The sequence below is a fragment of the Notolepis coatsorum genome (genome assembly GCF_963971535.1).
Source record: "Notolepis coatsorum genome assembly, chromosome: 14".
NCBI lineage: Eukaryota > Metazoa > Chordata > Actinopteri > Aulopiformes > Paralepididae > Notolepis > Notolepis coatsorum.
The window spans coordinates 57629228-57644324 of record NC_140178.1 but is presented as its reverse complement, the minus strand read 5'-3'; the positions used below and the strand labels follow the sequence as shown (position 1 = coordinate 57644324).

Sequence of the window (15097 nt, the reverse complement as noted above, 5' to 3'; positions counted from 1 at the left end):
CTGCACTGATACAATTGGCTGTATCAGAGGGTGGGAGAAGCTGGCGGGGTGGGTCCGGGTCGTTGTAAACAGCGACTCCTACAGTTCGGTCGGGGCGCCTGCTAAGCGCGGATTGGACGTGAGGGGGATAGTGTGGTCCTCCCACACGCTACGCCCTCTCAATGAGAATCCGCGCTGCCAGGTGAAAAGAAGCGGTGATTGGCTGGACGTGTGTCGGAGGAAGCACGTGGTAGCCTCCACTCTCCCAGATGATCTGACTGGGGGGGGGTAAGTGCGCAGCGACCAGGAAGGGACTGGGAATTGGCATACGACTTAACATTGGGATGGGAGAAAATCGGAGGAAAATGGAGGGGGAAAAAGACCAAAAAAAAAAAAAAAAAAAAGCAATTTTCCAGAATATCAAATGTGGGTCTGACAGATCAAACAGATGCCACGTCGATACAAATTGAGTTATATGTCTCATTTCATGCCCCATATCTACACCAGATTAATGAATGGGATTTAGGCATAGCTAAATGCTAATGTGGCTAACTAACAGTGGAGCCACATTAGCATTTAGCTAAGAAAAAAGTTACTATAAAGTTGTTTAATTTAGGGGAGAAAAGTTGCTAAAGTCTATGTATTGTGATGGGACCGGAAGAAGTCTACACGTGGAAGACGTAACCGGATATGCCGCCTCCACATTGTGCAAGTGGTCAATTGTGTTTGATAATCAAATGATCAAATCACTTCCGCAAGTCCCGCTTCCAGGGACTTGTATGAGCTGGTCACAAGAACTTGAAGGTTTGAGTCGTGTTTTGTCTCTGTCGTATGTGTTGGCGGTTTTTCTCCAGCCACATAAAGGACCTCGGCCTCTTGTATTGCAGGCGTGGGTGGGAGGCAGTTATGATTATAACATTTTGAACTTGAAATGGTAAATAAATTTTTTTAAGGACAATATCTCTAGGTTTTGAGGATTCAAAACGTAGGATTTGTGAATACAATTTAGTTTTTTAATTACATTAACCTCTTAACATGCAACAGCCCGGGCCATCGTGCCTGCCGGCGGAACAGACGAAAGTCACAGCACTTTGCGAGTGTCTAGCATATGACGGTGTGTCGCGAATCGTTCCACATGTGGGCCCTTGGATGTTAACACTTTCTGTGCCGCACTGTTTTTGGGTGACGGCTATGCGAGGCCACATTAAACTAATAGTCCGTCACCTTATTTGTAGAGCTATAACTATATTCTATATTATAGCTATGGATACAATACTATGGTCATTTGACACGGAGTTTCTTCCGGTCAAGATGCAAAAAAGAAAAAGAATTTCCATCCATACGTTCCCGTTTTATACCGTGGTGAATGAGTGTTATTTCGGAATGATCCGGGCTAATTCCTGGGAGGCTGGTTATAAGCCGCAACGTGTATTATACTAAATCCATTGGCGTTTTGTGCCTACACACGCTACAATAAAAAAATCAAATGCATATGATAGGTATTATGTTTCATCATGATGCATCAAAGGGGGGGGGTGTTTTTTGATGCTTTGATCGCCATCAACGGCATACATTGTGGACTATCGTTGGATCAACGCGAGATTGATGATATATAGCCCTTACCTTGACTAGAATGTACCCGAAAAGAATATTCCAATTATCTGATCGCCATTCCAAGTATTGATGTCCATTGTGTCGCCAACATATTCCATCCCACAACACCGATCGGGAGTATCTGATTCTTCTCAATCCGAGCATTCTAACCGCTTGTCTTGTCCGGAGAAAAATAGCCGAGCCGGACCCATATAATCGACGCACAGCCCAAGACACAATGTTTCATGTTTCAAAGGGTGCTCGATACCGGTACTGCACCTTCAGATTCTCCAAAAAAAAGGAAAAACAACCCAGAAACGAGAATCTTCGTTTATGGCATTGAGCGACTTAGGCCCAGAAACGAGAATCTTCGTTTATGGCACTGAAAGTGTTAAGAGGTTAATGTTGTGTTTCTTTTTCAAATGTAGCAGAGAGTAAAGACCTTAACCCTATCAAAACGGCAGTCAACGTGTATATTTTCATTTTTACCGATGTTTTTAAGATTTACCGAAAATATGAATTTATCGGACGGAAACATATCTCTTTTATTGTAAAACCATGAGGAAATGACTAAATCCCCATTGGAAAGAGGAGCGTTTCCCCGATCCATAGATGTATGATTTGGCCATAACAAGGTCAAGTTCAAGGTCAAATATTAATTATTTTTTTGGATCCACTTTTTCTCCTTTTAAATTTTTTTCTCCCATCCCAATTCCACTTTGCCAATTCTCCCCTGTCTTGAACGTTGCTCGCATGTGCCACCCACTGGCCGGTTGTAGGGAGGATAGAAGCCTTGCATCACATGTCCCCTCCGATACATGTGGAGGCAGCCTGTTGCATCTTTTCACCTGCCAGCGCCGACTCTCATTTGGTGTGGGAGGCTCACACTACCCCCACCATTTTCCTGTCTCTGCTGTGCAGGCGCTCCAACCGACCTGTAGGAGTCGCTGTTTACAACGTCCAGATTACCACCCATCGACTTCCACCCGCTAACTCTGCCAATTGAGTTAGTATGACGGCCGGCCCAAGCCGGAGGCAACGCCGACAGCCGGATTCGAACCCGGTGTCTCTTGCGTTGGTGATGAGCGCAATGTCCGCTGTGCCACCCAGCCGCCTAAGCTCAACCCAGGCTTATGCATGTGCTATAAGCAAAGTATAAAGATACGCTTTTCAAAAAAAGTATGCAGTCGAGTTCAAGTAAAGAAATTGCCGCTTTTCTGGGTGCATGTTAACAGGTTAAAAAATATGTATATTTTTTAATCTTAAAACAAAACTTGCAAGTAGTCATTTTCAACGGTAGTCTAATATTTGATACATTATGTCAGGGGAGTGAAAAGATAAAAATTTAGTAGGGCTGTCAGTTTATCGCGTTAATTAGATTAATTAATTACACAGCTAATTATCGCGTTATGAAAATTAACTTTTTTTTTTTTTTATATTTTTTTTGTATCATTCATTCCATAAGAATGTAGAATACACATTTACAGACTTTTTTTTTAATATGGTCCATTTGCATGTTCTTGGTATCTGATTCTAGGGACATCTATGAATCTCAGGGAATGTATTCCCAGTGTCAGAAATACTGTGGGCTAGATCCACAAAGAATGGATTGCATGGTGCAAGATGCACCCTTACTTACAATTCATTATGAATTGAAAATGGGGGACCCTGATGTAAACGAGACAAAAGTCTTTCTCTGGTCTGCATCCCCTTAACAATTGTGTGTATTGAGCCGTACTGTATTGTACCCATTCTGCAATCTGTTAATAACATTTTCATTCAATCAATCAATCTGCGCGGTGATTGATTGAATGAAAATTTTATTGAGTCAATTGTAATGAACCAAATGAGAATATCAATACATTTTTTTTTTATCTTTGACTGTGAATAACACCATGCTCAAATTGACCAGACCTGAAAAATCTAAGCAAATTAATAGATGGAAGATGATTAAACAGAAGGTTTTGTAGATACAGTACTGAATTCTGCCATCTGGACACATGCAATTTGAAATATGATTATAGAATATCAGGCATAAAATGGTTAATTAGATTAATTAATTACAAATCCTGTAATTAATTAGATACATTTTTTTAATCGCCTGACGGCACTCAAATTTAGTTTTCTCCCAGTTGGAATGTCATTAACTGCAGGATCCTGCCATGCAAGGGGCCACGGCTAATTTAGGCATCTATGGTACTTTTGGTCAGGGTTGCTACAGCCTCCTGTCTCCAACCCCTCCTTCCATCATGGGACTCTGATGCCGCCTCTAGGATCAGTTTTTCAAACAGAGACACCAAACTGACTGAGGGTTTTCTGCTCCTTCAACCAAATCAACACTTGGAACTTTCTACTCCTGTGCCAGTATTTGTGCGTACAGTTCTAACTGGTGCTAGATTAATTCCCCAGCATCCCTGTAGCGCTGGGGTTGGGTGCTACTCTACTCACCTCAGATATTTGGGCCTCTGACCCAAACGTCCTCACCTCAGTAGAGGGGCCATGCAGGGGGAAGCTCTCTACAGCTCTGTAGAATTGTCACTTGACATTTGGTTGCTCCCAGAGCCAAGAACTGCTGCTCGAGTTTGCCGTGAAAACTATACAAATGCAGTGTGAAGGAAATAAGGTCCATCTTGTCAACTGTTTTGGAATTCAGTCCTGGTTACACTATGACCTCAACATTACAATCTGCTTAGCAACACATTGACACGCTACATTGTAACTTCTCAATAACCATGCTCTGAACGGACATGACTAAATAGCCTGTTCCTTACAGTGCACATTTTTCATTTTCTTTTAGTCTGTCTACACTTGTTTTCCTCTCCCACTCCACCACCCGCCAATTCACCTAAGAAATATGTATATAAGATAATGTTAAATTGATTATGTGTAGATCTTTGGGGAATCTTTTTGCTATATATATATACACACTATGGAGGGCTGGTTGAGGAAGCCAGGTGGGAGGGTTCTTGTTTTGTTTACAGACCAAAGGGGATAATTTTGCTGCAGATTTAGTTTCTCAACGTGGGGGAAAAAAACTGATTCGGTGACATCCCAGCTTATCAGGTGGTTTCTATCCAGGGGGAGGGTGTTGGTTCATTTCCATCTAGTATGCATCTTGAGACACCAGAGAAATGTACATATTTCAGACCACGTGCTCCTTTACCACAGACACTGAAGCTACATCATGTCTTGAGATTAACGTGTTAATAATGTGGTGAATTCCTGTTGTGCTCGATTTGGTCTGAAGTATGAGTTTTCAGACACGTCAGTATAATATGCCACGTTTTAAACACTGAACTCGCAGCGACCCAAGTTGAGGACCAGAATGAGAGGCGGTGTGCACGCATTCCAGTGCCATTTAATACGTTTGTCCCATTTTGATATGTGATCATAATCACGCTCTTGAGAGCTTTGTGAGTTAACTTTGATCTGCGAAGCCAGGGGAGTACATCATGTAAAGAACAATGTTTTATTTTACAACATTTGATTCACTTTGATTAATTTTGCATGTCACACCAGTTCTGCTTGATCAGAGAACTTTTTTTTTTACCTCTTCCACACTTTTGGCAGACTAGCAGCCTGGCAGGAAACAGCCCTAGTTACAGACTAGCAGCCTGGCAGGAAACTGCTCTAGTTTACCGAGCGCTCTTCTCCTTCACACAAGACCAGCAGCATTTGCACAAGATGGAAGGAGCCATGTCAAGAATACAAGATTTTAATTCAACAGCTATGAAAAACCAGCGTGAAGTTGTGAACTTTGTACGAAAAAAGGAGTCACAGGAGTCACAGTTCCTTTTTTTTGTATTTAAAAGGAAAAAAATAAAGGTTTTGTACTATTGACTGCCAGGTGATCTAATATTTTGTCTAGAATCAAGCATACAGTACCATGCAATGTCCATTAGTAAAATAAAAAATGTAAGCTTTTCTTTCAATTCTCCACAATTCAGACAGGGGAAACGGGAAAAGGCAACATGAGGTCATTCCACCATGCCGGTCTTTCCAGCCAGTCATGGTTGTAGAACAAGAGAGATACATTAGTAATGTGATGCTGTGTGGAGAACTGAGTACCATCCACCACTGACCCACCTCACATCCCTAAACGCACACCTGAGGCCCAAGTCTACATCTGGAGAGCCAGAAGCTCTCCCCCAACATTGTTCATATATCTAGATGTTACAGGTCCAAGGGCACCCTGAGAATAAATGGGTGGGCGCAGGTGCTTCTGCTTAAACTGAACAAAGGAATTGGGCCTAAAAGGGTTCTACAATATTGTACAACGTAGATCAACTCGTACACATCCTGCAATGACTTAAAAGGTGCTATAGACAACATTCAGCCACTAGATGTCGCACTAGGGCACCAGCATGTCATTTATCCAATCAGGTGCGTTCCACATGAGGAAATGAGAAGTAGGGAGGCGATACATGTCTGCAACATGTAAACAATATTCATTTTGGACCCGCAAACATTTCTTATGATCAATTCATGAATCAATACTTTTATTCCACACCTTTCTAAAAGCTCTGGATGTATTCCTTTTTAAACAATTACTCTACATACACATTATCTATAGCATCTTTAATATATCATTTATTCTCTGAACTTAAAACCATCATCTACTCTAAAGCTTCCAGTCGGTAGCTCAACTGCTGTTTTCACATTAAAGAGCTTGTGCTCACTCATTTTAACACTAGCAGAGAAATAAAGACAACATGAATAACCCACCCTTTCAAATACATACATAACTGATACATAACTTTCACATAGAACTGATGAGACATCGATTGGTGTAAGCAAACTGGTATCTAAAAAGGATTTACAAATGTTTTCCCACCTCACCAGGCACAGCGTGGGTGAAAGGTTTCTGTGTTACACTTCAATTATGCAACAAAGGCTACATGCTCCATAGCATTCGTACCTCAATGGGTAATGAAAGCTACAGTGTCAGCCTAGTGTGGCCATCAGTTTCAATTAGGAATGCCACCAGTTTTAAAAAGTAGCATAATTTTCCTCCAGTGCCCCAGGACAGTTCAGTCAGTATTTGTGAGCACGTGCCACTCTTCTAAAGCTAGAAATCAAGAGAAAATCCAGTTATAGTAACTGGGATGTCAAATATGGGGCTGCTCCATAGACTATGACTGGGGCTCTGACTCTTTGTCAGAGTGGACGTTCCCCTTTAAGCTATTGTAGATGTTTTTTCCCCCTATGATGTGGCACCTGGTGAAGAAAAATAAGAATTATAAATGTCTATATATGTTGATTATATATTCTCAGTCAACATACGTATCCTTTTAAGCTCACCAATTTACTATGTTACATCTACCGGTGTGATGACATCAGGAGGTGACGAGGGTGCTATATTTAACCCTTTAGGTACAGTATGTGTCACTTTGCTCTCTTATTCACAAGTGAGTGAGCGTTTTCTTTTTATTCTAACACTAGACAGCTAAATGTCACATGAAAATAAAATAAAAAATACAACACTTTCCTCCCCACTAAAATAACTAGTTTTGTAAATACTGTTAGGATTGTCATAGCCAAAATATCAAAGTAAGAGCTTGAAATGGAATCAAAAGCAAAGGCTTTAAACACACTTGTTCAAAGAGTGAAAGATGCAAAGAAAAACACTGGAGGAGTGACTTTCACAGTGGCTGTGTTTGGTGAGGTGAAACCAACCAGCATGCTTTGCAGCTCAACTACTGTTTGATGAGGCGGTGGTATATTTTAATGCCTTTCTCTTTCATCCACCCCAACAGACAGACACACACACAACTCCTCACAAAAGAGAAACCATCAGCCATTTTATGGGCATGGAACATACAGTGTGTGTCGGTGTTGTCATGGTGTGTTGTCCAATGTCTGTGTTGTCATGACGTAGAAACTTGAACCCCTTTCTTTGTGAGAGGAGATGACAAGAGACTAAAAGCCATAAAATAAAATAAAACGGCTGTAAACAATGGCCAAGTATTTAAGCAGGCCAGGAATTATATATATACTAAGACCTAAGAGGTTGTATCTAAATATACAGCTAACGTAACAGAACCCTGGTGTGAGGATCTTCTTCCCCCACTCATCAGACATGATGCTTTCCTGTAGATCAGCAGAGCTTGATTGCCATGAGGCGATGGTCACATCACCCTCTGGCTAATTCCACAAGTTCCCACCATATTGTTCAGACCCACAAACAATTTAGCTAAGAGGAAGCAAACGTTTCAAGGTGGGAGAGGCAAAAAAATCTATTTATAAATAATTCATAGTATTTGTTTTAATCAGCTTGGAGTGCCAGGTGGGTGGGGTTTCCCCTCACATTAGGACAATTTAGAGAGAATCAGGTAAGTTGACAATCACAGAAAAGTATACAAAGTCGACTTTGTGGCACATTATATTATCCTTTGTGACAAACCCTACCCCACACATCTGGTGTTCAAGTTGTGTAAAACAAATGATAAGAGTTGTTTGCAAATACTAATTTCAGCCAAGTCTTTGAGAGAGGATCTAGTATCTAGGGCAGTGTTTCTCAAATGGGGGTACGTATCCCCCTAGGGGTGCGTGAGAGTACTGTAAAGGGCTATGCGCAAAGATTTCTTAACAATGTATAAATAAATACAAACACTAAGTTGTATCACACCAACACAATGACTTCTATCCATACACTGATTAAATATAGCTAATCTTTTCTATGCAACATTAAATATGATGCTAGTTCCCACGTTACAACAACACATTTATAATAAATGAGCAAAAGAAATAAAACTACTAAGAGGAGGTACAGAAGACAAAAGAACAACTGATCTAAGTTAAGGCATGAGCTAGGGTAGGTTAGGGGGCAAAGGCAACTGAGACAGAGGGGCACATTCAGCTCCACAGGTCAGGCTATCCTCCACGCATGATCCTTTTCAAAGTGATCGACAGTGCCGTCGTCCAATCGGGGCACTTAGAACACCAGCACCTTCCAACCGGAGTGGGCGAAGGAACAGCCGAAGTAGAGGCAGTCCACCGCCTGGTCCAGCAGCCAATCAAACACCACCTCTCGGTTCCCTGAGCCAATGGTCACTCTCAGCTTGAAGTTGGCCCCGTCACTCAGGTTGTTGTTGGTGCTGACAGGAAACAGGCTGACCACCTCCATGTCAAAGGTCACCGCAGAGCCAAGGGTGATGATGGGAAGCTGGTTGGTCATCTCCTTACCATTGACAAACACTGCACCTAGGAGAGGATAGAAGACATGCACTCGAGACAATGTGCTGAGAATCGGGTGCGGGCATTGCCTGGAGTTGCCGCTCAGACATGTAGCACACAGCATGCGATTCTCCGCGTCAGACATGTTCGGAGATATGGAAATACTGCGCTTGTTTTAGGCGAGGCGCGGCACCTAGGTAGAGCGAGGGCAGAGGATGCAGAAAGCCTCTGTGTTTGTGCATTTCTAAATTGTGCTGACCACTTTGCGTAGCGCTCATAGACTATTGATAAGGAAGACTGCTTTTCCATGTGCGGAGAGACATGCTGCAGACAGAGTGGAGGTAATGTAGGTATCAGGTATTGCTGTGCATCGTTATTGCTGCTGCCATGCTCTATAACCATTTTGTTGCAGAAAACGTAGAACTACGCTTCTGTTGCCCGATCGTTGAGTGCCGGAAACGTAGATCTACGTTTTTCTCATGGTATTTCTTTTATTCGCTATTGCCATTCATAATTCAGCGGGGCACCTTGTGCATGCTGTACTGAATGTGTCTGAGCTGGCAGAAGGTCTTATACGTCGGAGACAGGATCGCTGTGGATAACTGGAATGGCGATCAGATATTTGGATTCTTTTTTTTGCATTACATCAGAGACCAGGTAAGGACATTATATATGAAAGCTTGCGTTGATCTGATATTTATTTCTACCCCGATCGACGCCGTCTCTGTGTCTGTATGTGTGGCTGTTTGCCGTTGGGTTGCAGGAGGGGAGTTGGGGGCGGCGTGCCGGTCTAAACCACATTGCATGCTTGCACAAGGAAGGATAATAATTATGATCAAGCGTTGATTTCAGAAAGATCCGATAATCAGGCGAAAAATAACAACGAGTTTATTGAATTACACAAAAACGCAGTTTTCGCGTCTTTTTCCTGGAATGACTCAGAAGCAACCAAACTATATTAATATTCAAAGCGGTATAAAACGGAAATGTACGGATGAAAAAATTATGTTTTTTGCACGTTGACCAGAAGCAACTCACTGAGACTCGACGGCGTGGAATATGAGCTTATCTCAGCTATTTTAAAAGGTGTTACATGTGTCAGCTCCTAGTGAGTAGTAATATATATATAAGTGATATCTGAATATAAATGTGCATACACACGCCCTCAAAGCTGATTGGTCATCATAATACAGTTCCTGGTCATCATGACAGTTCTTTCTTGCTATAGGTGTCGCTCCCGTCATCGCACTGACTGGTGACTTAGCCTACATTTATTAGCCGTGTATAATTCCAGGAAGTCCTAAAGAAGTTGACCAATCGGGTTTTCCCTACGTGTCAGATCCAGGTGATGCGAGCGTACCATTGGTGGAGATGCAGACTGCCTGGTCTCTCTGGAGAGACTCTGCCCCGCTCTCCATCTCCACACACACACCCAGGCTGTCCCTCCGGTCCACCTGGCCCACTGCAGAGATCCTACACACACACACAGCTTTACTTTAGCCTACTGTTTTTTTCTTTTAATCACATTTATATATTTTTTCTTTACATAGAATATAAGACAAAACATGACCGCACATAATACAGGAATAATAATAAACAGAACAACACCAGACAATAATAACAATAACAATAATGACAATAGAATAACAGTAGAATAACAAAAATAATAAATACAGAACCTAAAAATTCAAACAAATTATATTATCACAAACACCACAAAAGACAGACATTTCCTCCCCCACTGCAATTTGCATATCGCCCCAACAGGTCCACGGAGGACGCCATAGCCCATGTGCTGCACACAGCAGCATCACACCTGGACAAGAGGCAGGGGAACTATGTGAGAATGCTGTTCATCGACTACAGCTCAGCATTCAATACCATAGTCCCCTCCAAACTCATAGTCAAGCTCAGGGACCTGGGCTTGAACTATGACCTCTGCCAGTGGGTCTTGGACTTCCTGACGGGCAGACCCCAGGTGGTAAGAGCCGGCAACTGCACCTCCTCATCCATCACGCTCAACATAGGGCCCCCCCAGGGCTGTGTTCTGAGCCCCCTCCTCTACTCCCTGTACACACATGACTGCGTAGCACAGCGGAACAACAACACCATCATCAAATTTGCTGATGACACAGTAGTGGTGGGCCTGATCTCTGCCAACGACGAAAGGGCCTACCTGGAAGAGGTAGAGAACCTGTCACAGTGGTGTCAGGAGAACTGCCTCTCCCTGAACGTCAGCAAAACAAAAGAGATGATTGTGGACTTCAGGAGGTCGGGGGTCAAGGACTACAGCCCCCTCAGCATCGACGGGGCACCGGTTGAGAGAGTGAACAGTTTCAAGTACCTCGGAGCCCACATATCCGAGGACTTGACATGGACCACACACATTGACAGTGTTGTGAAGAAGGCACGACAACGCCTCTACTTCCTCAGGCGCCTAAGGAAGTTCCAAGTCAGTCAGAAGATCCTTAGGAACTTCTACTCATGTACAATAGAGAGCATCCTGACCGGCAACATCACCTCCTGGTTTGGGAATAGCACTGCACAAGACCGTAGCAGACTACAAAGAGTGACACGTTCAGCCGAACGCACAATTGGAGGGGGGCTTCCCACCCTCCAGAACATTTACAACAAGCGGTGCAAGGGGAAGGCTAAGAGAATTATTAAGGACTCGAGCCACCCGAACAACTGCCTCTTTGAACTGCTGCGGTCAGGCAAGCGATACCGGAGTCTTAAGGCGAGCACAGAAAGACTCAGAAGAAGCTTCTATCCCCAGGCCATCAGGCTGCTAAACGAACAATAAACACTATGCAACAACCATCAAATGCACACAGCACACACACCCACACGCACACACTCACTCAAACAAACAACACACTGCAGCACCCACTCTCCACACTTTAGATCACACAAACACACTTTACACTTTATATTTATTGATAAAGGATTTGCACTACAACTCGTACACCTACTGTGAATTGCACCTAAATTGCACCTTGTCCCGTTTCTGCCTTGCACTATATAGTATTGTATATTAGTACACTGCACAGTATTGTATATTGTATGGTAACTACGTCTATTCTGCATCGAACATTGAACATATGTCTAAACTGAACACTGTGACCTCATTTTTTTACTTCTAATTTTACTATGTTATTTTATTTCATACTTATCTTGTCTTGCACAGTCTCTGGAGCGTAACAGTAAGAAGCATTTTGTATAAAAGTATTCTGTACTTCTGTATGACAAATATTAAAGAAACTTGAAACTCACTTTAGCCTACTGTTATTGTATGATATAGTGTGTATCTTTGCATGTGTCACAAAATATAATGATAGAAAAAGAGAGAAATATAGAGAGAGAGAGAAAGAGAGTGTGTGTGTGTAGACTGACTTGAAGGTGAGTGTCTGTCCACAGAAGTAGTTGGGTGCGTTGGAGTAGAGGACGGGGCAGCGCGAGGGTGAGGCGTCACTACGCATGGCGATGTTCTTCCTACTGCTCAGGATGTAGCCCTCTGTCCCCAGACACCACTCTGACACACACACACACACACACACACACACACACACACACACACAATGCTTTCTTTGAATCCACCTAAGAAATTGTACTCGCACATAAGATTCAGAGGTTCAACGGACATTATAGACACATAGTAACTTGATTATGGCACACATATGAATCACAATTATTTTGGTCAATATTGAGATCACGATTACTCATTGACTTTGGAAACATCATGCATTTATTGAAATTAATAAATCTATTTGAAAATATGGCAGTTTTATATTTTGTTCCTGAAAAGTAGATTTTGTATGTATGTCACTTTGTAACTGTGTATCTGAATACATACAGTACAAATATGACATCTTATCAGTCTTGGACTATGGTGATGTCATTTATAGACATGCTGCGGCCTCAACTCTTAAATCCTTGGACTCTGTCTATCACTCTGCCCTACTCTATTAGATACAACACTCATCACTTCATAAGGTTGGTTGGTCCTCTCTGATGGAGTCAGAGCTGCCAGAGTTGTACCCTTCCTGCTGACTTGTTGTACACAACTTGTAAGTCGCGTTGGATAAAAGCGTTGGCTAAATGACTAAATGTAAGTTGTAATGTAAATGTGACTAAATATACTGCAAATCGCAAGTACACTGCAACTTATTCTCGTGAATATGGATCAAACCAAATTCCATCAAATACCGTGAGTTAGAGCCCTAGTGTCAGGGGTGTAAAAAGTACCCAGCAATTATACTTAAGTGAAATAGGGATGCTCGATATTGGCTTTTTTACCGATACCGATATTCCGATATTGTCCAACTCTTAATTTCCGATACCGATACCAATATCAATCGATACCGATATATGCAGGGTTTCCCCCCAAAAAAACGGAATAATTTCAGGTAACTAATAATTTCACTGGATGCATTCAAAAGGCTTTCTAAATGTAAGCATTATCTGTGCAAAATATGATCATTAAAAAAGTAAAAATTAACATTACATATCTCTTGTTGTTGAATTAAACAAACATGCATACTTTTGACAATAAATAAAATAAGAATTGGTTCTCACTTGCTTGCATGGGTAAATAAAGGTTAAATAAATGTAAAAAAAAAAAAAAAAAATAGTTATTGTTTTTTTTCTTTTTTTTACCGATACCGATATTTTCCGATATCACATTTTACTGCCGATATCGGCCGATAATATCGGTCGGCCGATAATATCGGACATCCCTAAAGTGAAAGTATGGGTACTGTCTCAAAATCGTACTCAAGTAAAAGTCAGTATCTGGCTAAAAACACACTTGAGTAAAAGTCTAAAAGTTTAAACTTTTTTGAAAAGTACTAAAAAGTAAAAGTAAAAACTTTTTTTATTGCAAGGGATAGACCAGGGGTCTCAAACTCATTATACAACGGCATGCAAATTTCTCGATTCTGATTGGCTGAAACAGTCCATTTACACGTATGTATAGGGCACACTCCACGCTCCTGGTCCCAGGACCCACCCACAACCGAATCGCATCACTCCGCCGTGCTGATTCTTCGGAGAAAACAAGATGGCGGACAATAATCTTTAACAAATGGATATGTTGATAGCGTCATAACGACTAAATATAAAGCGATTCTGTCGCGGCGAATGTCTTAGTCCTTTAAACAATGTTGGATGATGTAATTGATGGGTCATGAGTCATTGTAGAAGAAAAGAAAAATCGCGGATTGATTGATTGATTATTTGCAATTTTATTTTAAATTTCTTCTTCCTTCCCCCTGACTACAGCGCTCACTCTCACACTGTCCGACGCTGGCGTACCCCCCCCCCCCCCCCCACACACACACACACACACACTCTCCTGTCTGCAACGGCGGGGGAGAGTCAGACTGAGGCCCTGTTTAGACGGAAACGCTAGCAGGTGAATCCGCAATTTTTTTTTTTCGGATGTGCCTTTCGTTTATACGGAAACAGCGTTTTTACGGGGTGAAACCGTAAAAAAGTGAGACCACCTTCCAGGGTGGAATTCCTAGAAACGATAAACCTTTGCGCTATCATCTAAACTGTCAAACCGCATAAAACAATGACGAAAGGGTTGTCAAGGCTCTCGTTGCGCGTATTGCTTACATCACAGGCATGCGCCAGTATCCTAGAAGCGTAAACAAAGCATGTCTGATTCTATCCATGGCGATCACCTGAAGGCTACATTGGCAGTACTTTTAAATACACAAGAATCTGTCCCGCGGCTATCACAACTATTAGTACTGGACCCACTGTCTGTGAGTGACTCTGCTTTGGTCCAATCACATTCCCCACCCACAGTCTGCGAATCAGAGGCAGAGTAGGGCGGGTCTTCACAGCACGTCATGTGACATATGCGCCAATCGTGTGACAGCGGGGCTCAGTCGTCTCGAGTCGTTACAGCGTCGTCTGCATGCAGAATTCCATCCCAAAACGCTAGTCTAAACGCAAAATTAAAAGTGAGACAGTAAGACGACTTTTGCAGTTTCTCTTCAGACTCTCTCCGTCTAAACGTAGCCTGAGAGAGAAGCAGCTGAGTGCTGCGCTGTTTTAAGTGAGCATGGTCTATTGAATTGATTGATTGCTAATTTTATTACTGTACGCCTGGTTTCCAACTGGTTAAGTTTAGGCCCTCTAAAATAGGTTTAAAAAAATAAATAAAAAATAGGGCGAAGAAAACTTTTTTTTTCATAGGGCAAAGAAAACCTTTTAATTTGTTTTACCTACTTTCTATAGAAGCATCTAAGAATGAAGTTCTATAGAAAGTAGGTCTGCATACCCTTAACAATTGTGTGTATTGAGCCGTACTGTATTGTACCCATTCTGCATCTGGTAA

The 15097-nt window shown here is 42.1% G+C and overlaps 1 protein-coding gene across 1 annotated transcript in view; it reads right to left on the bottom strand.

Moving 5' to 3' along the window:
- Nucleotides 1–6131: 6131 nt before the first annotated feature.
- Nucleotides 6132–15097, bottom strand: part of crlf3 (cytokine receptor-like factor 3) — a 143761-nt gene continuing 134795 nt past the window's right edge. Inside the window, exons 7-9 of the mRNA XM_084329939.1 lie at nucleotides 12142–12280; nucleotides 10109–10221; nucleotides 6132–8775 (exon numbers count right to left, since the gene is read on the bottom strand). Of these exons, the coding sequence (XP_084186065.1) occupies nucleotides 8507–8775; nucleotides 10109–10221; nucleotides 12142–12280 (521 nt within the window). The 3' untranslated portion in view covers nucleotides 6132–8506. The remainder of the gene's footprint in view (nucleotides 8776–10108; nucleotides 10222–12141; nucleotides 12281–15097) is intronic.